This window comes from Hemiscyllium ocellatum, chromosome 28 (assembly GCF_020745735.1).
Source record: "Hemiscyllium ocellatum isolate sHemOce1 chromosome 28, sHemOce1.pat.X.cur, whole genome shotgun sequence".
Lineage (NCBI taxonomy): Eukaryota > Metazoa > Chordata > Chondrichthyes > Orectolobiformes > Hemiscylliidae > Hemiscyllium > Hemiscyllium ocellatum.
This window is the reverse complement of record NC_083428.1, coordinates 12,051,155-12,074,446: the sequence shown is the minus strand read 5'-3', so window position 1 is coordinate 12,074,446 and position 23,292 is coordinate 12,051,155. Positions and strand designations below refer to the sequence as shown.

General features: G+C 38.1%; 1 protein-coding gene across 4 annotated transcripts in view; it reads right to left on the bottom strand.

Moving 5' to 3' along the window:
• Positions 1-23,292, bottom strand: part of LOC132829114 (PWWP domain-containing DNA repair factor 3A-like) — a 63,264-nt gene that overhangs the window by 28,093 nt on the left and 11,879 nt on the right. For all 4 annotated transcript variants that reach the window (XM_060846433.1, XM_060846436.1, XM_060846437.1 and 1 more), the window contains exons 2-5: positions 15,752-15,853; positions 8,314-8,393; positions 7,369-7,439; positions 3,281-4,495 (exon numbers count right to left, since the gene is read on the bottom strand). In XM_060846433.1, the coding sequence (XP_060702416.1) occupies positions 3,281-4,495; positions 7,369-7,439; positions 8,314-8,393; positions 15,752-15,811 (1,426 nt within the window). In that variant the 5' untranslated portion in view covers positions 15,812-15,853. The remainder of the gene's footprint in view (positions 1-3,280; positions 4,496-7,368; positions 7,440-8,313; positions 8,394-15,751; positions 15,854-23,292) is intronic.

Genomic DNA, 23,292 nt, shown 5'->3' with positions numbered 1-23,292 from the left:
TCAAGTTCGAGACATGATTTCCCACGCACAAAGCCATGCTGACTATCCCGAATCAGTCCTTGCCTTTCCAAATACGCGTACATCCTGTCCCTCAGGATTCCCTCCAACAACCTGCCCACCACCGAGGTCAGGCTCACCGGTCTATAGTTCCCTGGCTTGTCTTTACCACCCTTCTTAAACAGTGGCACCACGTTAGCCAACCTCCAGTCTTCCAGCACCTCATCTGTGACTATCGATGATACAAATATCTCAGCAAGAGGCCCAGCAATCACTTCTCTAGCTTCCCACAGAGTTCTCGGGTACACGTGATCAGGTCCTGGGGATTTATCCACTGTGACCCATTTCAAGACATCCAGCACTTTCTCCTCTGTAATCTGGACATTTTGCAAGATGTCACCATCAATTTCCCTACAGTCTATATCTTCCATATCCTTTTCCACAGTAAATACTGATGCAAAATACTCATTTAGTATCTCCCCCATTTTCTGTGGCTCCACACAAAAGCCGCCTTGCTGATCTTTGAGGGGCCCTATTCTCTCCCTAGTTACCCTTTTGTCCTTAATGTATTTGTAAAAGCCCTTTGGATTCTCCTTAATTCTATCTCATGTCCCCTTTTTGCCCTCTTGATTTCCCTCTTAAGTATACTCCTACTTCCTTTATATTCTAAGGATTCTCTTGATCTATCCTGTCTGTATTTTACATATGCTTACTTCTTTTTCTTAACCAAACCCTCAATTTCTTTAGTCATCCAGCATTCCCTATACCTACCAGCATTCCCTTTCACCCTGACAGGAAGATACTTTCTCTGGATTCTTGTTATTTCCGAAGGCTTCCCATTTTCCAGCCGTCCTTTTACCTGCGAACATCTGCCCCCAATCAGCTTTTGAAAGTTTTGCCTAATACCGTCAAAATTGGCCTCTCTCCAATTTAGAACTTCAGCTTTTAGATCTGGTCTATCCTTTTCCATCATTATTTGAAATCTGCTGGTTTGCAATGCAGAATGGTGTGTCAACAATGCAAGTTCAATATCCACATCCACTGACGTTCTTTGCATGAAGTACCAAAATAGTTGAAATTAAGGAAGGCATGGCTCAGCTGCTGCCCAATTATACCAACATACAGAATACAATCACCTACCACAGAATTCTGATGCAAAAGATTATCTCTAAACAGCCTCTCCTTCAGATGTGCCCAGAATAAAATTTAATTCTCTCTCACAGAATCTATTACACCTGCAAAGTAACAACATGAAGAACACAATCCAGAAACAGGCCATTCAACCCAGTCTGCAGATGAGCTGCAACTGAAAGGTGTGTACAAATAAAGATTCAACAAGCAATAAGTAGCTGATTTGAGGACTCGATCAGTTATTGATGACAAAGCTTTCTGCCTACCAACTGCGGGATCGATTCTCAGGTAATTGAACAGGTTGGGGCTGTGAACAGGATAACGGAGCGAGGAGCTGTGAATTCCATAAGCTTAGGAGCTCTACTATCTGCAGTAAAAGCCATTTTAAACCTGAAGAAACCAGATTTTTTTTCCTTCAGAGTTGCTATTAAGTTAGACTTTTAATTCATTAGTTAGAGAAACACCTCAGCAGATCTTGTAACCAGGAACACTGATATGTTTTCCCAATTTTTCTCTCTTCCCGTAACACTCAAGTTAGTTTTTTTCCTGTGTATGTTTGTGTGCGCGCGCATACAAGGGGGAGTTTAAAAGAGGATAAGAGTTTTAACGAGTTGAATTATATGCCAATGGTTCATAATGTTTAACTGTAACTACAGTCGGTCTACTTTTAATAAATAGCACTTATTTAAGTACAGAACCCACTCAATGCTCTGTCAACCTGGGTCTTAAAACAGGTAAATTGGGGAATTCTGCATATTTAAAAGAAAAATCTAACTTTTTGATGCCTCAAAGAGTCGCATGGTCTGATTTCTCCTATGTTATCCCAGTGGTGCATAACATTCCCACTGTACTATCAGTACTTCCCATCAACTACCAATCCAATCTTATCCTGAACATCAACATATTATCTGTCTCAATTGTTAGCCCTGAAAGAGATAAAATTGCTAATTAGATCAAAAAGACATTGGGATGATCAGGCAGGTCACTGGGAGCAAATTAATGCAGAGGTGAGTGGTGATATATTTCGGGAGTAAAAACAAGAAATGGGAGTACATAGACAAAAGAAAGATGTAAAAGAATAAACGTATGTTGGATCTATAATTAATTGAAATACAAGTGCAAGTAGATAAAGTTAGTTAAGAACAGACAATATTGGAGTTGCAGGAATGGACACACAGAGTACAAGACCATGATATTACAAATTTTATACATGACAACAGTTAAGCCAAACAGTGCCAATAATGTTTGAAGTCATGTTCATCAAATACAAAAGTTACAGCAAATCATAACTTAATCAAAACAACAGGAATCAGACCAACTTGAGAGAGAGTCTTAAGATAGTGAACCATTTTTAGTAGAGTAGATAAAACCAATGCAACATTTAATAAAGTTTAATTAAAACTTAAAATTTAAAATGGCAAGTGCAGGTCTACTAGATAAGGAAATCACTGATAAGGAGTCATCAATATAACCCGTACAACATATATATTGCATTGAGACATGCACACAGAGACCACAGGCGAGAGAAATACAGATAGGAGAAATTTCTTTATGAGTGTCACAAAATGTTTTGTTGTGAGCAATGATGAATATTTAAAAATTAAAATGTCAACAAATGAAGCAGAGGAATATTCTACCGAAGAGTGCAGTTTTGGATTGCTCTTGCAAAGCAGCTATACAAATACTAAGTAGAACAGTTCCTTCATGTTGTAAACTAGGGAGTGAGTAAAAATAAATTAAACTTTTACTTTAAATACAAAACAAAAACTCATTTCCTGAAGTTACAGCTTTTCAAAGTGACCTTTAGCAGTACAGTAATGCCTGACAATTTCTGGCAATGTTACAAGCACTTTGAGCTGAACAAATACAATTCCTCATGTCATTTACTCCAAGCTATTAATTATTGACAACGGGTATATTTTGGGCTTGAATTGTGTCTTCACTGGTAAGTTTAACATGTTTCTAATTCATAGACATAATTTCTAACATAATATATTTCAGCCAAGTAAAAACCAACTGTCATTTGTAATTCATATTTAAGTAAGGAAACTCTTTAAACATTTCCTAAAAACAAAAATTCAAAAATCATTTTATTGCCTGCAATGCAACAATAGTTAATGGATGTTATCCTTTAACAGAGAGATTAACTTACCTATTTCATCAACTTGAAATGCTGGTGACTGAATCGTTGTGTCAGGCTCTGCAGTGGATAAAGTATGCATCTTTGAGGGTTCCTCCTCTTTCTGAATTTTTGAAGGAGGAAATGTCTCTTGTTTATTTAGTTGGGTAGTAGGATAAAACATTTGCGAATTGTCTGAAATGCTTCTTTTGTGCCCATTTACTTGCTGCATGGGATTCCTGGTTCCTGTAAAATCATCTACTTTTGGCTGGTTGCTGGATCTAACATTAATGTCCAAATCAGCAGAGGTTGTACTGGTATGAAGGCACTTTACAGGTTCTGGGCACTTGTTTCCTTTTCTCTTTTTCTGTTGTTCCACTGATTTATTTTGGCCCAAATTACTTTTAACTTCTAACTGAACATTACGAGATCTTAAAAAGTGAGAGCATTCATGTGACACAATGTTGTCACTAGTCCTACGTTTAGGAGTAGATTCTAAATAGCTACGAGAGTCAGACGTTGGAGTGACCGAAGGTTTACAGTTGAATTGTACAGAAGAATTGGTAACTTCTTTGCAGGCAGATTTCCATATAACCCTTGACCTAAGGGTCATAATTTTAACTTCTCCATTTTGATCTTTCCCCTCTCCAGAAATTTTAGAATCATGTATTGGTATAGATGACTTTCCTACATTTCGCAGCCTGTCTTCACCCCGATATTTGTGTGTATCAGTAGCTTCCTGTTTCACTGGTAATGGTTGCTCACACCGTGTGTGACTGCCACATGAAGTGTTTGGCTGGTGTTTAAAGAGATTTTTTCTTGGCCTTCCCATACTTCTCCTTACTCCACTATTTTTTTCCTTACCAGCATGGTTTTTCATTTTAGTTGAATTTGGAGTTAATGTGCATGACCTGGTCAGTCTTTTCTCTTGTTCAACCTCTGGTAATTTGTTGATAAAAGATAGTTTTCTGCTACTTTGTCGAGTGCATACAGTTTCTTGTCCCTGAAGTGAACACAATCCATTTTTCTTTGGTGTATTTTGTGTTTTATTTGCATTGTGAACACAGGAATACTCTTTAAGCTCTTTTGAAGTCAAAACTCGAGTCTTTGCCATTACCGGTTCTTTTATAGTCATTTGAGCAATATGGCTGTCACGATTGGCTAAAGTATTCAGGGCGATTCGAAGTGCCTTTCTGTAAGTCAGTTCTTCCACAGCTTCTTCATGCGTAAAGTCTTCCTTATGCACTTCTTTAAAATAGAAAAACCATATTGATACAGATTAGAGCAGGGAAAACAAAATTATGAAACATGTAAATAATGCTCTCAAGTTATCATCTACTCCAAGAGAAATTTCAAACATTCCCCCATCACAGTTGCTAGGAATCTCTACAGTAGGTGTCTGCATTAAATTATGAATGCTGTCTTATTCACGCATACCGAAATAAAATACATTCAGTTCTTCTGCTATGAACGGATTTCTTTCCCAAGTTCATAAGTCAATTAGTATGCAAATCAGAACATGAAACAGCCCATTATAAAACATATGTTATAAATACAACCGAACATTTGCATGATCTGGACAAAGGAGCCAAGGGCATTGTTGCCATGTTGGCAGATGACAAAAGTGAAGGGACAGGTGAAGGAAGCAGGGAGGCTGCACAAGGTCTTGAACAGGGTAGGAGAGTGGACACTGAAGTGGCAGGTGGATTACCTTGTGGGGAAGTGTGAGCTCATGCACTTTGGTTGGAAAAATAGGGGGCGCAGGGTATTTCCTAAATAGGGAAAGGTTTTGGAAATCTGAAGCACAAAGGGACTTGGGAGTCCTAATTCAAAATTTTCTTAAGGTTAACGTGCAGGCTCAGTTGGCAGCTAGAAAGATAAATGCAATCCTAGCATTCATTTCAAGAGGGTTAGAATACAACAGCGGAGGTGTACTGCTGAGGCTGGATGAGGCTCTGGTCAGACCAGATTTGGAATATTGTGAGCAGTTTTGAGCCCCATATCTAAGGAAGGATGCGCTGGTCTTGGAAGGAGTCCATAGGAGGTAATAACAAGAATGATCCCAGGGATGAAAGGCTTTTTGTATGATGGGTGGTTGAGGTCTCTGGGTCTGTACTTGGAGCTTGGAAGGACGATGGGGAATCTGATTGAAGCCTGCATACAGTGGAGGTGGAGAAAAGATATTTCCACTGGTTGTACAGACTAGGTCCCAAGGGCACAGCCCAGAGTGAAGGATGATCCTTTAGGACTAAGAGGAGGAATTTCTTCAGCTAGAGGGTGGTGAATTTCTGGAACTCATTGTCGCAGAAGACTGTGGGGCCAAAGTTCTTGATTCATAAGGGGATCAAGAGTTACAGGGAGGAGGCAGGAAAATGGGATTAAGGAACATATAAACCATGATTGAATGGCAGAGCAGATTCAATGGATCTAATTCTGCGCACATATCTTATGATAGGGAAGAAGTGAGCAAAGAGTACCTCAAACATCATCCCAAACCCCCAACACAAAAGCTTATACTCAAAGTGCTAGCAGAAATGTGAAATCCAAATGCGTGTGCATACTTACAAACAATTTCACAACCACTCGTTGCTGGAGCAAAATAGGGGGAATAATTTTTAACAAGCATATAAAGTCATGTTTGGGGAAAAAAAACAGGATATCTTGAACTAATATTTCAGAAAAATATATAGGGCCTCATTATCAAAAATATACTCTTTCTATTAGCAAATATGCTTTTGTTTAGCAATTCTTTTTGAACACGGTCATCACCCCTATTTGCAAATGTGTTGCTGGTCAAAGCACAGCAGGTTAGGCAGCATCTCAGGAATAGAGAATTCGACGTTTCGAGCATAAGCCCTTCCTGATGAAGGGCTTATGCTCGAAACGTCGAATTCTCTATTCCTGAGATGCTGCCTAACCTGCTGTGCTTTGACCAGCAACACATTTGCAGCTGTGATCTCCAGCATCTGCAGACCTCATTTTTTACATCACCCCTATTTTTAAAGCTTTTTCTTACTAAATCTTACATGGCTAAGTAGTTGCAGCGATTTAACATACATCACCACTACACAGGAAAAATCATAAATCCAGTGATTTATTCAGTACATTGCTAGCCGAGACTTCTGACATTAAACAACCAGTGTTATTATGCAAGAACAAATGGAAGCAATTAAAGTGCAGCACAATTATTTTATGGTGAGGATTTTGATTGCCAATGTAAAGAGGTCTAAATGTACATCAACCAAATTGCAATGTTAAAATGAAAATGTGTAATGAGCATATTTCTGTGCAAGACAGCAACCACAGAGAGTGATAATGAATTCCTCATTTTCAGGTAAAAAGCAATGAGTTGGCTCAAGGACACATACCATTTCAACTGTTGGCACCTCGAGCTTAGCAAGATATCAGAATGACGACTTGGGGTTATAATGCATCAAAGTGCTCCTCCAACCTGAAGATAATTATCTTTTCATCTGGGCACTACAAGAACCTGTTCATTCCTACTGCGGAACAAGATCACAATTGTAGTTCAATGGTGTTGCCCAATGAAACTCTCTCAGGACAGAAACTCTTTCAAACTGTAAATTTTCATCACCAGTTGGAAAGTGATGGCAATCAATGCCCACACATTCATCAAGATTAGCCTGGTATTCCTACAGCAGGTTAAAATTTTTTGAAGTAATACTTTTCAAGTTTGCTTCTATAATTAGGATGATTACACTTTTATATTGCTGGGAAAAGTCTTCAACTAACGTGTTTGGTGTTAGTAAGTTTTTTCCCTTAAAAACATATATCAAATTCAGCAAGTCTACCAAACCATTGTATAAAAAAGTTTTAAAAAATTGAAATAAATATACAACAATTCAATATGCTTCGGTATTTTGTACAAGTAAGCACATAAAAGCTAGGAAAAGTCCAAAATATAATGAAAATAAATCAAGGTCAGTTATACTTCAAGTGCAGCCATGGAATCAGTAAAGAACCAGCTCCTGCATTTAAGACTACTGAACTAAGTAAGGTGTATGGAGCAATAATTAACCATATATTAATCTTTTTCAAAACAGTATTCTTTTTCAAAAAAAAAGTTATGAAATTTGTAGGTTTCATAGACAAGTACTCACCCAACCCAGAGCTAATGTCTTCAGCTTGTTTTTGCTCAAATGGTCTTGTGTCTCTGTGCTTAACACACAACCTAAAATACAAACCAAATGTTATATTGTGTGGTTGCACAACTGTGACATCAACAATTTTGAACAATAGCAGCCCAAGAACAGGAGGCAATCAAGCCTGTTCTGCCAACGATCCAGGACCCCAAACAGAGGAACAAGACTGTCTTATAAACTTAGGATGGTCACCTTACAATTTTTGAACAATAAATACCAGGAAATTTAGTGTCCTTTCTTTGCTTCTTCATGCAAACGTCTGGAGCAAACCTGATACATAGTCAACCCAAACAACATTGCTCTCATCAGCTTTTGCAAATGAATTAAGAGGCATGGATACAAATAAATAATATGGATAGAAAATGATGCTAGTTATGAGAAGAATATGAATTAGATTTCATGGAGCACATAAGAGAACTCAAACAGGCGAAAGCGAGGACTGCAGATGCTGGAGATTAGAGTGTGGTGTGGTTGAACAGCACAGCAGGTCAGGCAGCATCCGAGGAGCAAGAAAATCAACATTTCAGGCAAAAACCCTTAATCAGGAATAGGCTGTCCTTGCTGCAGTTGGAGGGGTGGGGCTCGAGTGAGGAGGTGGGTGAGATGCGCTGAAGGGCATCAACCACCATGTGGGAGGGGAAATTGCAGTCTATAAGGAAGGAGACCACCTGGCCCGTTCTGTGGTGGAACTGGTCCTCTTGGGAGCAGATGCGGTGGAGGCAGAGGAATTGGGAATAAGGGATAGCTTTTTTAGAGGAGGCAAGGTAGGAGGTGGTTAAGTCAAAGCGGCTTGGGAGTTGGTGGATTTGTAGAAAACGTCAGTGTTGAGTCAGTCAAGATCCTTTCAAACTTTGTAGTGGCAAGTGGAAATTCAATTTGTTTCACCATTGCTTCAATACTTACTGTTTATCCAAGCATATTAGCTTGACATCTAAACAATCGGAAACGGTCTCAGATGCCTTACTGGGAGATTTCGACAATATCTTTTCAATAAAAAAAAGAAATTACAACATGCATTTTATTCCAAGTGAAAATGACGCAATCAAGATTTAAGCTGCATTTACATAATTACTTTAGTTCCAAATGGAAACAGTACAATCTGCACGGTTTTAAAATCAATTGTAATTGTGAATGTGAAGTTTTTACATCATTCAATTAACATTTGCTAAGCATTACAAGAATACATTACAGAATTATGACCGTGCACTCTTTTTGGGATCAGATTTGACCAGTCACTCATGGTAGCAGTAGTGTGAAATCACCTAATACTGATATTATATCAAAAGTAATGGCTAACTACATCTATTTATCGTATGGTCTTACATCTGGAATAATTTATACTTGCCTCTCTTCACCAGTTTGAAGCACTTTGGGACATTGAGGTTATGTAAAGCAGTATGTAAATACACAACTTTCAAGTGATGCAAGACAAGGTGACATGGAGGAATATTAATCGACCTTTCATCTATAGTACGTGTTCAAATTCAGCAAAACTTTATAGGTTAAAAGATTCCAATTTGACTAAACACTACTCATGAAGCAAGCCTGACAATCTTTACTTAGCTTTTGAGCATGGACTGACAGATAAATTAAAATCAATTTAGTACAGAACTAATTTTTAAACAAGTATATTAATGTTTGGCTTCAGTAATGAAAAATGAATTTACAATGACATAACTGAAAGGTAGAAGAGATTACAACTAAGAATATTGCCCATGTAGAGGAGATATTTCTCACTTTGAAACTATTGGACTCCCTTCAAACCTTAGGCTTTTTATCACTTACTACTTCTAAACACACTGCTCTTTGCAACTTTAATAGTAGTGTAAGGAAAGGTTAACTACTCTCTGAAGTCTGTTAATGATTGAATTCTCTCTATATTACACTTACTAACAGCAACCTTAAAATGTCCCTGCTTAACAGATTAAAGGCTAAATCAGTTTAATGTACCACGAGGTTATTTAGCCTGGAATGACTTTAAACTAAAATGGTCAATTTACACATTTCAACAAATCCAATTAGAAGACATGCCATTGTACATAATTTTAATTACACTGATAATGAGTACAGGAAGAAATGAATTGTTCTACATTTAAAAAAAAACAGTAAGTGATCTTGTTTTGAAATGTAATTCAGATAGAAACCAGAAACAAGTACCTTATGGTATTGAATCAAAGAATGACCTAGAGTTAAAAGTTCCACTTGATACAATCACAATTACATGTAGTAATAGTGAAATTACCAATAAATAACTCCAGGAATTATTCTACTCTAAAAAATGCAAGCATCGGCAAGTTTGTTCACTGGATGTTGGCACTGATCGCAATGTCAGCATTTATTGCTATTCCTAATTGCCCTTGAGAAAGTGGTAGTGAGCCATCTTCTTGTACAACCAAATTTCAGGAGGTAAAGGAACACTTTCAGTGCTGTCAGGAGAGGACTTCCAATATTATGACTGAAGGACAGTGAAAGAAAAATGATATATTCCTAAATCAGAATCTGTGACACAGGAATGTTTGGAACTAGTTCTTGAGCATCTGCCGCACTCGCTCTTCTAGGTGGTAGAAGCCAAGAGTTTGGAAAGGTTCTGTTGAAAGAGTTGCTAATAGGGGACAGTCTAATTTTCTATTTTGCAACTCTTGTAATTATGGAACGCTGAATTATGCACATGACCACGTGGAAGCAAGGTAAAAGTTTAACAACTGAATATTTATAATGAATATTTAGATACCAAACTCAGAACTGTCAGTTCTATAAAATTGTCAGATTTTACTTTGAAACTTCCCAATCATTAAGCCTGATTGTAAATGTTGCTATTTGTTATGCTGCATGTGTAATAGCAGTCAATTTTATAAATCTGATACAGTAAATTTGAAGGGTAAATTTATAATTAAGAACACCCTGACTACTTACTGAAGTTTAATCATTCCAATACATACAAATTAACAAATGATCATGCCTGGTTTATTAAACAGAATCCAAACAATTGATTTATCAAGCAATTATTGACATCATGATCCGAAATCCATTAACACAAATAAAAAAAATGTAAATCATACATGTAAATACATAATTTATTACAGGTAATTTTTTTGAAAGATACTAAAAGCTGAAATACAGTCTATTAATCTGGGACACAATACAAAATAAATTCAATTACGCTGTTTAAACACCAAAGAACAATGGGATCTTGATCAGATGGACCAATAGGCTGAGGAGTGGCAGATGGAGTTCAATTTAGATAAATGCAAGGTGTTTCATTGTGGGAAAGCAAATCTTAGCAGGACTTATACACTTAATGGTATGGTCTTAGGAAATGTTGCTGAGCAAAGAGACCTTAGAGTGTAGGTTCATAGCTCCTTGAAAGTAGAGTTGCAGGTAGATAGGGTAGTGAGGGCGGTGTTTGGTATGCTTTCCTTTATTGGTCAAGAGTATTGAGTATACGAGTTGGGAGGTCATATTGTGGATGTACAGGATGGTGGTTAGGCAACTTTTGAAAAAGTGTGTGTAATTCTGGCCTCCTTCCTATCGGAAAGATGTTGTGAAACTTGAAAGGGTTCAGAAGAGATTTACAAAGACGTTGCCTTGAGGATCTAAAATCTGAATACAGGCTGAAGAAACTAGTTGTAATCAGGAACAACCATTTAACACATGATCTTACTAACACAGGCAGCAATAAAACTGCTTAATGCAAATAATATGACAAAATGGGTTCTAGGTTGCAGAATGACAATTCTGCTTAAAGATGCATAAAATGGCTTTTAACCATGCTAAAAGCCGAACTAACTACAGTCTGTCTCAACAAAGATTAGAAGACAATGCTTGCTTTACAGCATAGAAATAACTAGACTAGATAAGACACTACTGGCCATTCTAACTGACCTTCAAGTGCAAATGCAAAAATTTGGTTCATGAGATAAAAATGGCTTAAGTTTTGGAAAACAAGGTTGGTTCCAAGAAACGCGAAAGTGAGGACTGCAGATGCTGGAGTTCAGAACCAAGATTAGAGTGGTGCTGGAAAAGCACAGCAAGTCAGGCAGCATCTGAGGAGCAGGGAAATTGACATTTAGGGCAAAATCCCATCATCAGGAATGGGCTGATGAAGGGCTTTTGCCTGAAACGTTGATTTTCCTGCTCTTCGGATGCTGCCTGACCTGCTATGCTTTTCCAGCACCACTCTAATCTTGACACTAAGCCCAATGATATTTCCTAGGAACAAGTTGCTGTCAATAAACAATTTTGTTAAAATTGATTGGTAACTGTTTGAATGTACCTCTCTTAGTATAAAAATTGTCTTTGTTTTAAGCCATGTGCGCAGTTTCTCCAAGGAACACGGAAGTGTTTAACCTCTGTTACTGGGCAACATGTGCCTAGCTGAGATTGAATAAATTGTGAAATTTTATGGGACCTGACCGATTGTTGGTGTTTATTGACGGATCGCGGAATAGTGAGATCTCACATCTGTGGAAAACTGCGAAGTGCAATCAGTTGAAAAGCTAAACACTGCTAAAACCAAAAGGCCACCAAGACACAAATACACACCATTTTAACTTTATAACGTTCATAAGAGTTAACTAGGAACAGTGTTTATACCTGTATTTTGAAAGAAATATTAATTTAATCTGATTTTTAATGCTTTCTCTATAACCGATGTGTCACACATTTTAATTCGTTTTGAATGGTTACTACTGAATTGATTTCCATCACCATTTTGTTGTTTTAAACATTAATCCTCATCTCCCCTTTCATTCTTCCAATTATTTTCAGATTGGAGTCCTATGGTTACCAATAATCCAGTCACTGTAAAAACAGTTTCTCTGTCTTTATCAAAACCCTTTTAAATTATAAACATTTCTTTTAAATCTTTCCTTGGCCTTCTCAGCTGTTAGGATTGTGCAGAAGAACAGCTTCTGCAGAAGAATAGCTTCTCTCGTCACTGCACTGGGATCTTGCATTTCACTACCATTCTTGAAAATAAAAAAAAGATGGTGCTGATAAGCTTGATAGGTCTGGCAGTGTATGTGGAGAAGAAAACAGAGTCAATACTTTGATTCCAACATAATTCTTCAGAAGAACTGTAAAATTCTCCAAAGCCTTGAACATATTTTCAAAAAGATTTAGTGCCTTGAAATGGAAACAACACTAGTGGTAGTCTAACTAATGATTATTTTAAAAACTAGTTGCTCTTGCACTCTGACTTTATAAAGCTAAGGATAGCACAGACCTTTTGAAATGTATTTGCCAGCAATTTTCAAATGCATGTATAAAATCCCAGATGCCTGTTTTTGCACCTTATATAGAAGTTGCATCATTTACTCTATATTTCCTCATATTCTGTTCTGTGCTTCATGTACTTGCGATTCTCAACTACATTATGAACCGGACATTTTTTCAAATTTTCTTTTTCAGTTTCATTGTTTTGAATGCTCTTCTCTTCTTCCCCTCATCAACTTCACCCCCCAAGTGGAATGTATCTAGTCTGTGCATCAAGTATTTCCTTTTTGAATGCTTCCTATTGCTTATTTAACAGTTTACCTGTCAATTTTCGTTTCCAAGCCACCTGGGTCAGATTCTTTTCCCGCTGACTGAAATTTGCCCTCTTCCACTCAAGTATCTTCATCTTTGACTTTCCATGCTCTTTTCTGTAACTATGCTAAACTTAATGATAGTAACACAAAAATGAAATACTGCTGATTCCAGAAATCTGAAATAAAAACAAAATATGCTGGAAAGACTCAGGCAGCATGGATACAGAAAGAAAAAGGTTTTGCGCTTCAGATCAGTTTTCATCACAACAAAAAAAGTCACTGACCTGAAATGGTTACTCTTTCTCTCTCCACCTATGAGGATGGTTACTATTTTCTCCCAAAAAGCTGTCCCATTGAAACCAGTTCCATTTCAATCTGACACTCTCTCTTTTACAGTACTTCCTGATCTTATTTCTCTTCTTTCTATGGGATTCTTCACGACAAATCCTCCAAATTTTTTATGGATCTTGTTCCTGGCCTCTAATGCTGTACTCTGCATCAAATTAGATTCAAGTTCTATTAATATTTACTTTCTTCCTTTAACTCATTGCTTGATCTCCTGAACATTTGCTGAGGCCTTGAGCAGGGGCTCCTTTACCTAAATTGATGTACTCCACATTAAAGTTTACATCATGAAGTAGTAAGCTTTTCAACTGCAGCCAAGCCTAATACTCATTGCAAAAGAGCACAACACGCATCCTTTATCAGCACAGCTTACAGCCAGGACTAGACTTCCTAATAAGAATTCAGTAAAGCAAATGCTCAAAATTGAGCACTGAGAACAAAATACTGTGACAGATTGTGAATAAAATGGAAACCATACAGTAAAAATATTTACTAATTATATTAAATTTTAATTTCATTTTATTCAATGAAACATACCCTTAGAAGAATAATACCCAAGAATAGTTTCACTTGATTTATAGCAAAACACAAGGGAGGTGCATACTAAAGGGGTATACCAAAGACAAAAATCTCAACGTGATTCTATTTAAGCTAAAAAGCAAATGGGTAGTAGATACACTATAAAAGGTGAAAGAAACTATGCAGAAGTATAAATCAGAGGACTGAAAGAACAGATGTTAATACAGTGCATTGACACAGCACACAGTCACAGTTTAAGTAATAGCAGTTGCATGAAATATTGTAAGTGTTGTCAAAAGGAAAAGACTCACATTGCATCACATCTTTGAGCCATGAAATTTCCTTTATATATGCTGCTTTGCCCTAAAATCTCAAAATTGCATTTCTACAAAGTCTTTCCTTCTAATTGCTGTAATTACAGATTGTGGAAATTACTACCATGACACCCAATTCAAATCATCTAAACAAGGTGCTTTAATATTGATGCTAAATTTATTGAAGTGTATTTAAACAGAGGTGAATCCAGAGGCGAGTTAAGCATGATTGCACTTGACATCAAGGTAGCATTTGATAGAGTGTGGCTCAAAGAGCTCTAACTAAACAGGAGTTGATGGGATTCGGGAAAAACTCTCCACTGGTTGGAGTCATTCCTATCATAAAAGGAAGATGGTCGTGGTAGATGGAGGTCAACATCTTAGTCCCCGACATCACTGCAGGAGCCTCAGGGTACATATTTTTCACTAAACCTGTCCAGTCATGTTATGACATCTCTGGAGAAGGTGGGACTTGAAGCTGGAAACAGTTTTTCAGGGTAGTATTTTAGACAACCAAATTTAGCTACTTCATCAGCAATCTTCCTTCTATTATAAAAGGTCAGAAGCAGGGCTGGTTCAGAATATTGTGATTCATCAGATACTGAAGCAGTCCACACCCATATGCAGCAAGACCTGGACAACATTCAGGCTTAGGCTGCAATATTTGTACAATGCAAGTATCAGGTAAAGATCATCTTCAAAGAGACGATCTCCTCTTGACGTCAATAGTCTAAGCATTACTAACAACATTCTGGATGTTACCACTAAACAGAAACTTAGCTCGACCATCCATATAAATCCTATGGCTATAAAAGCAGGTCAAAGTTTAGGAATTCTGGCTGAATAACTCGCCTCAATTCCCCAGAGCCTGTCGACCATCTACAAAACACAAACCAGATGTGCGATGGAATACCGTTCACTTGCCTGATCACTGTAGGCCAACATCACAAAAAACTCAACACCACTTAGGAGAAAGCAGCCAGCTTGATTGGCACTCCATCCACCAGTTTTACAAACTCCCATTAGCATCTTGAAGGACAAAGACAGCAGATGCATGGGAAAACCACCACCTGCAAATTCTCATCTACTCCGCACAATATTCATATTTGGAAATATATTACCATCCCTTCAATGCTGTTTGGTCAGAGTCTAATAACTCACTCCACAACAGCATAGTGAACGTTTTTACATAGTGAACGAGAGACTTCATAGGTTCAGCATAGTGGCTTGCACAAACGTTTGAAGGGCAATTAGGGATAGGCAATAAATACTGGTCTTATTAGTGAGGTCACATTGCATGAAAGGAGGAAGACGACTTCCATTAGAGAATTGAACAGCCTAGCAAAATAAATGACTGGAATTTGGTGGTTAGCACCAAACCAATTCAGTACAAGTACAGATTGCTGAGAACATTAGCCAAGATAGGTTGGTATAAATTGGTAAAATTGATTTACAAAATGAGTTTAATTTAAACTTGGCTAGTGACAGAGTGAAAGAATATGTCTTAGATGAAATCAACATTTCCTATGAAAAGGAACACAAGTATAGATTGAAGTAGATTAGTAACCTGATTACATCAGCTCACAAAACATTGAAAATTATGGAAGAAAAATACAAATAAAAAAGTAAACTTACTTTTGCAGGCCACAGCCGACCTTGCCATTTGCAAAAGACGAATTGATCCAAATCACTCATTGCTTTCGAGTCAGCATATCCAGTTTGTTCCAAATTGATATACTGTGCAGGGGAAAGAAAAAACTCAATTTGATGCTTCTCTGCATTTGAAATGTTGGTTCACAGCCATCTAATAAAATTGATGCTGCACAAATAAATAACAAAGAATTATTGTAATTTGTATATACTGGCATAGAGTCACAGAGATGTACAGCATGGAAACAGACCCTTCGGTCCAACTGGTCCATGCTGACCAGATATCCCAACCCAATCTAGTCCCACCTGCCAGCACACGGCCCATATCCCTCCAAACCCTTTCTATTCATATACCCATCCAAATGCCTCTTAGATGTTGCAATTGTACCAGCCTTCACCACTTCCTCTGGCAGCTCATTCCACACACATGCCACCGTGTGTGAAAATGTTGCCCCTTCAATCTCTTTTACATCTTTCCCATCTCACCCTAAACCTATGCCCTCTATTTCTGGACTTCCCGACCCTAGGGAAAAGACTTCGCATATTTACTCTATCCATGCCCCTCAATTTTGTAAACCCAAGGAGTGCAATTAATAACTGAAAATACTACTGCTAATCCACTTGGAAGTAAAAAAGGGTCTTGTTCATTTTAGTTCCCCAGAGAGGGGCCAGTAAGGCTGGGAATTGCGAAAGCATCTGTCCCAAAGCGCTATCCAATGAACCTTCTTTGAAAGATGCGAACAATACTGGCCAGGGAGAGTGGCTGCCCAGGTTAGCTGCCAAAGGGGGAGCAGCTTAGATCTGGTTTTCAGGACGGAAGAAAATCGGGTTTGGGAAGGATAATCAAACAAAATGGAATTTTGAAAATTAATTTAAATATCCCTATTATTGATATCACATTTGGAATTGGCTACTTCAACAGAAGGAAAAGCACTTTCCAAAAAATTGCATCCACCACTCAATAACTTGAGGTCTGAAATGCTCGAGCCTTAATGGGTCCAGGACACTCTACCCTTACTCAATTTGTAATAGTTTTCTATTGCTCCAACTACTTGAGGTTTAATCTTCTTCAAAAACTTTTTTAAAAACCACGTGTCCAAGACAAAATACACAGCACAAGTTACATGACAGTTACACCTAAAGTCAACAATCTCCCTATCAACATCAGCAAAACAAAGGAGCCGGTCACTGACTTCAGGAAGCAGACTGGAGGGCACACCGCTGTCTGTATCAAATGGTGCTGAGGTGGAGATGGTTGAAAGCATCATGTTCCTGGGAGTAATGATCACCAACTGGGTCCACCCACATTGACGCTATGGTCAAGAAAGCATAGCAACACCTTTACTTCTTCAAAAAGCTAAGGAAATTTGACATGTCTATCATGACCCCAACAAATGTTTGTAGATGCACCATAGAAAGCATCTTATCTTACCAGTCCATCATGCAAACCAACCTTCCATCTATTGACTTCATCTATACTTCCCACTGCCTAGGGAAAACAACCAACATAATCAAAGACCCCTCCCACCCGGTTATACGCTCTTTCATTCTCTTCCATCAAGCAAAAGATTGTATACACATATGAACAAATTCAAGAACGGCTTCTTCTCCGCTGTTATCAGACTTTTGAATGAACCTCTTTAATGTTAATTCTGAGCTCTCCCTGCACCTTCTCAGCAGCTGTAACATTGTATCGCAATGTCCGTTCCGGAACTCTGATGCACTTGTATAGTACGATCTGTTTGTAAAGTATATGTGACAATAATAAATCAAATCAAATCAGTGGGTAATATATATGAAGCACTTGCCCAGAAAAGAAACAGGGAACAGTCGGAGCTCTACGGTGGCCATCACTGGCCATATTTTACATTTTGGGAGGTCCTGCCAGAAAATGTGTAGAAGGCTCTGTCACACATGAAGACTGCACGATTCACTGTTGTGACTACTTGCAGCATTGGAAACACAGGCTTTTACTACAGATTTCGGTGCATGAAAAATATTCAGAGCAATCCCAATTTGTAAACAGTGAAATTTAGTAGAAAATAATCTTTATACAATGGTTTTAAAAAACTCTTTATAGAATGGCTATCACTTCCAAAGGAAGAGTTTTACTTCAGCCAGGCAGAAGGAATGAAAACAAAACTTCACTTGTCAACATGCTCCTCTATTCAAATTTTGGTTTAAAAGGGCTCTTGTGGCAGTGATAGTGCCCCCTACAACTAAATCAAACAACCTGGATCAAGTGCCATTAACGCCAGAATTACATAATAACATCTCTGAACAGGTTGCTTAAAAATGTCATGCAAAACTAAAATTCAAAGCAAACAGAATAAAGCTCGTTAAATACAATTAAAAAAAAATCAATTAGAATAACAAATCTGTTAACTTCAACAGTAGCAACAATGTGCTCATGAATACAAGTGAAAGGAATCTTTAAATTTTCACTGAATTCAAATCAATTTATGTAAAATAAAGCATAATGAAAAAGTTCATGAACTCTCCAAGAAATCAAAGCACTCGAAACCAATCATGAGCCAGCCACTGTATTTCAAGATATTCTTTAGCCTGACATTAAAAATTGCAATGACTCATTTGAAACTATGTATAGCAATGGATGATAAGACAAACTGCTGAATATAGATTAGAAATCTTTGTGTAACAATTTTGCCATACTTACGCCAAAGATTTGCAGACAAAACTGATGAATACAGTTTGTTCCAGAAAACAAAGTAAATACCTTAACAGCAATGAGGTCAATGCTAAGGCTGGAAATTTCACCATATTTAGTGAGGATGGCAATATTGAGAGATGAAAGTTTTCTTTGAACAGTGAGACATTCTTCAAGGGCAATGAGCACTGCAAGAAGGAATTCAAAACAGGAATCCTTGATGGAACTATTTTAAGATACATTATTATATTTTATTGAATTGAAACATCCTAGGGTTGGGTTGGCATGGGGAAGACTGCAACTTGTACGAAATACAGTGAACAAGAGTGCAGAATGTGAATTGATTTCATCAACAGGACAGCATCACTTTTAAAATGGTAATTTTGTTCCAAATGGTTTGTGTTGTCTGCCATAGGCTAAAGGATGTGCATCACAGAGCATGGAAGGTGCCTTTTCCTTCAGGATATCAGAATTCTCCTAAAGCGGTTTCACCATTCCTCTCTGTCAAATAGTCAATTTCAAATGAATAAAGTAACAAAGAAATTCAGAGAGCAAATTGGATTTGACAGATATCTTAAACCTGTGCCTTTTGGTCACTAATCCTGTAACAGTTTCCTCCTATCTACTTAATCAAAATTCTTCATAATAATGGAAGATTAACCAGACGGCATCCTCCAATTCTGCAAAGTGGAAGAAATTGATTTTGGACTGAAGTGTATGAATCAGAAACAGAATCTGAAATAACTTTTTCCAAATATTGACTAACTTGATTACTTAACTAGCATTTTTTGCTGTCAGTTTACATTATCAGCATTTTGACTCTAATTAAAATAACTTATGGTTTGCGGGAATAAAAGTTTTTTTTTAAACTCACATGATGATAGATTTCTGCTAAAATATTGTATCAATGTTTATCATCCAGGATCTCATTAAGGAACACAGGGATCCCACCACTAGCATGTACATCTTTCAGTAACAGTTGTAGCAGGAACTATTGTAGAATTCTACAAGAGTGATTAATGGCTGGTTGCACACAGAGGCCTTATGTTCAATTATATAGCCCAAAATTATTGAAATATGAAAAGATCACATATTCAGAGAAGTTACAAGTCCATTCTGAAAATGCTCTTTAGAAATTTTGGCTCTTTAGAAAAAAAGTGGGTCTAAAATGTTGGACTCTGAGTTGACTAAGTGTCTAGTCAATTAGTTCTCATTAATAAAGTACCATGCACTGATTAAACAGAATTTCATCTGATTGATTGCGTGTAAGTAAATAAGGGGCAGATCGGTCAGGTTATCCAGACTCTATTCCACTCAATCAGACAATGAAATTGACCATAAATGCCTTTGATGGATGTGTACATGTTGAAATCATTTTGGGATTAGTTCAGGTTCAGTTGGACTACCTGCTAGATTCAGACAAGCAAACTAGTGCTGAGCTTGAATGAGTATGCATCTCAAGCTCCAAGCACTGTGGAAAAAAAAGCAAAGCATAAAAGAAAAAAATCTCAACAGAAACCTCAAACGGAAGAAAATTTACATTTGCTGATTTGCTGAATAATCAAACTAACACAGCTGCAAGTCCAGTTTAGTGGTTGTGGTGGTGTTGTGGCAGGGGCTTCAAAAGTGAGAAATCACATTTGAAAAATCAACAACAAAATCTTACAAAAACAAATGTATACACCTGCACCTTTCATGGAAGCAGTTTCTACACAGCTCTGCACAATACCTAATTTAGACTTTCTTGAGCACAGCCATTTATTTCACGGTCGTATGAATTACCTGGAGGTTGTAGCTGCTGTAGAATGAATCTATATCCTGCCCAAAACACCTGCTTATTTCCTCCACAAAACAGTAAAATTATCAGCTATGAAATTTTAAACTACCAAAACCATACAAATTCAAAATGTGCTTCATACCAATAGCTCACTCTTTCGACTAGCCTAAAATGTTCAGGAATTAGAAAATCAGTATTACTTTTCCAATTGTGAAGAGTATTCAAGATTCTGCCCTGGTGGAAACAGGGATGTTAATGTGTTATACTGGATTCTTGCAGTATTATCAACAGACACAGCAATCACCATATGCAAGCTAAAACAAAAACAAACTATTGCAAATGTTGGACAGAAAATATTGGAAATACTCAGGCTTGGCAGCACAAGGAATGGAAACATGATTGACTTTTCTAATCAATACTCCTTCATCAGATCTAAAGAGACTATCAATTTTATTTCTTTCTCTGCAGACACTGCTCGCCTGAGCATTATCATTTGCACAATCTCAATCACTCACTTAAAGAAAACCCTTGTTCTACCACCTCCATATGAGGCAAAAAACACATTCAATGCATACTACAGAGCATAGGAGAAAGTGAGGACTGTAGATACTGGAGATCAGAGTAGTGAGTGCAGTGCTGGAAAAGCACAGCAGGTCAGGCAGCATCGAGGAGCAGGAGAATTGATGTTGCGGGCATAAGTCCTTCATTAGGAATTCCTGATGAAGTGTTTATGCCCGAAACGTTGATTCTCCTGCTCCTTGAATGCTGCCTGACCAGCTGTGCTTTTCCAGTACCACATACTTGATACTATAGAGCATGCCAGGAACAGCAGGAATACCTAAGAACTGGGTGCCATTTGGGGGAATCTGCACACAGCATTTGAAAGGTACAAACAGCAGAACCAATGTGTGATAGGCGGAGTCCGATGATCCCACATCCAGCGAATCAGATCAAATTCATGCCATATTCAGTCAAGAACAGTCTTAGACAAATGAAAAAAAGGTAATCTGATCTATTCATAAACAAATCTGAAATTTTAGACCATGGTCGATATAGAGTCAAGCATGGATTTCAAAAGGAATTGGTTAATTAGAAGAAGATAGAAAATGGCATACTGTAGGAAGTGTGGGGAAGACGGATTTGTTGAGTTGCTGTTATGATGAGTCAGCACAATAACTGACTGAATAGCCGCCTCCTGTGCTGCAATCATTCCATGATTCCACCTGTGCCATAGCTTGGAGACCCATCACATATGTAGTTTTCAGCCAATTTAAGTTCATCCAGATACAGCGGAGATAACTGGCTACATGAGAGGCCAACAGCCCTGAAAAATCCCAGAAAAGAAATGGAAAATATTCTACTTGCCTGCACAAGTGCAATTCTAAAACAAGTCTTGGGCAAATAGAGTTATGGAGAATCCAAAGGGTTTTTACAAATACATTAAGGACAAAAGGGTAACTAATGAGAGAATAGGGCCCCTCAAGGATCAGCAAGTTGGCCTTTGCATGGAACCACAGATAGGGAGGTAATAAACAAGTTAGTTCAATCAGTATTTACTGCAGAAGATACAGGATGTAGAGAAATAGATTGTGACACATCTTGAAAAATGTCCATATTACAGAGGAGGAAGTGCTGGATTTCTTGAAATGCACAAAAGTGCATAAATCCCCAGGACCTGATCAGGTGTACCCTAGAACTCTGTGGGAAGCTAGGGAAGTGATTGCTGGGCCCCTTCCTGAGATATTTGTATCATCCATAGTTACAGGTGAGGTGCCGGAAGACTGAAGGTTGGCCAATATGGTGCCACTGCTCAAGAAAGGTGGTAAGAACAAACCAGGGAACTACAGGCCAATGAGCCTGACGTCAGTGGTGGGCAAGTTGTTGGAGGGAATCCTGAGGGACAAGTAGTACATTTATTTGGAAAGGCAAGGAATGATTAGGGATAAGGGCTTATGCCCGAAACGTCAAATTTCCTATTCCTTGGATGCTGCCTAACCTGCTGTGCTTTAACCAGCAACACATTTTCAACTGTGATCTCCAGCATCTGCAGACCTCATTTTTTACCCAATGATTAGGGATAGTCAACATGGCTTTGTGCATGGGAAATCGTGTCTCACAAACCCATTGAGTTTTTTGAAGATGTAACAAAGAGGATTGATGAGGGCAGAGCAGTAGATGTGATCTATATAGACTTCAGTAAGGCGTTTGACAAGATTTCCAACAGGAGACTGGTGAGCAAGGTTAGATCTCATGGAATACAGGGACAACTTGCCATTTCAATACAGAACTGGCTCAATGATAGAAGAGGGTGGTAGTGGTGGAGGGTTGTTTTTCAGACTGGAGGCCTGTGACTAGTGGAATGCTACTAGGTTCGGTGCTATGTCCACTACTTTTCGTCATTTATATAAATGATTTGGATGTGAGCGAAAGAGGTATAAGTAAGTAGGTTTGCTGATGACACCAAAATTGGAGATGTAGTCGACAGCGAAGAATTACAACAGGATCTTGATCAGATGAGCCAATGGGCTGAGAAGTGGCAGATGGAATTTAATTCAGATAAAATGTGAAATGCTGCATTTTGGGAAGGCAAATCTTAGCTGGTCTTATACATTTAGTGTATAAGATCCTAGGGAGTGTTGCTGAACAAAGAGACCTTGGAGTGCAGGTTCATAGCTCCTTGAAAGTGGAGTCACAGGTAGGTAGGATAGTGAAGGCGGCATTTGGTATGCTTTCCTTTATCGGTCAAAATATTGAGTACAGGAGTTGGGAGGTCACGTTGCGCTGTACAGGACATTGGTTTGGCCAATGTTGGAATATTGCGCGCAACTCTGGTCTCCTTCCTACCGGAAGGCTGTGGTGAAACTTGAAACTGTTCAGAAATGTTTTACAAGGATGTTGCCAGGTTGGAGGATTTGAGCTGTAGGGAGAAGCTGAAGGGGCTGTTTTCTCTGGATCATCGGAGGCTGAGAGGTGACCTTTTAGGGCAGGATAGGATAAATAGACAAAGTCTTTTCCCTGGGGTGGGGGAGTCCAGGATTGAGTCCAAAAGGAATCAGTACCCTATGGAGATGAGGCATTTCC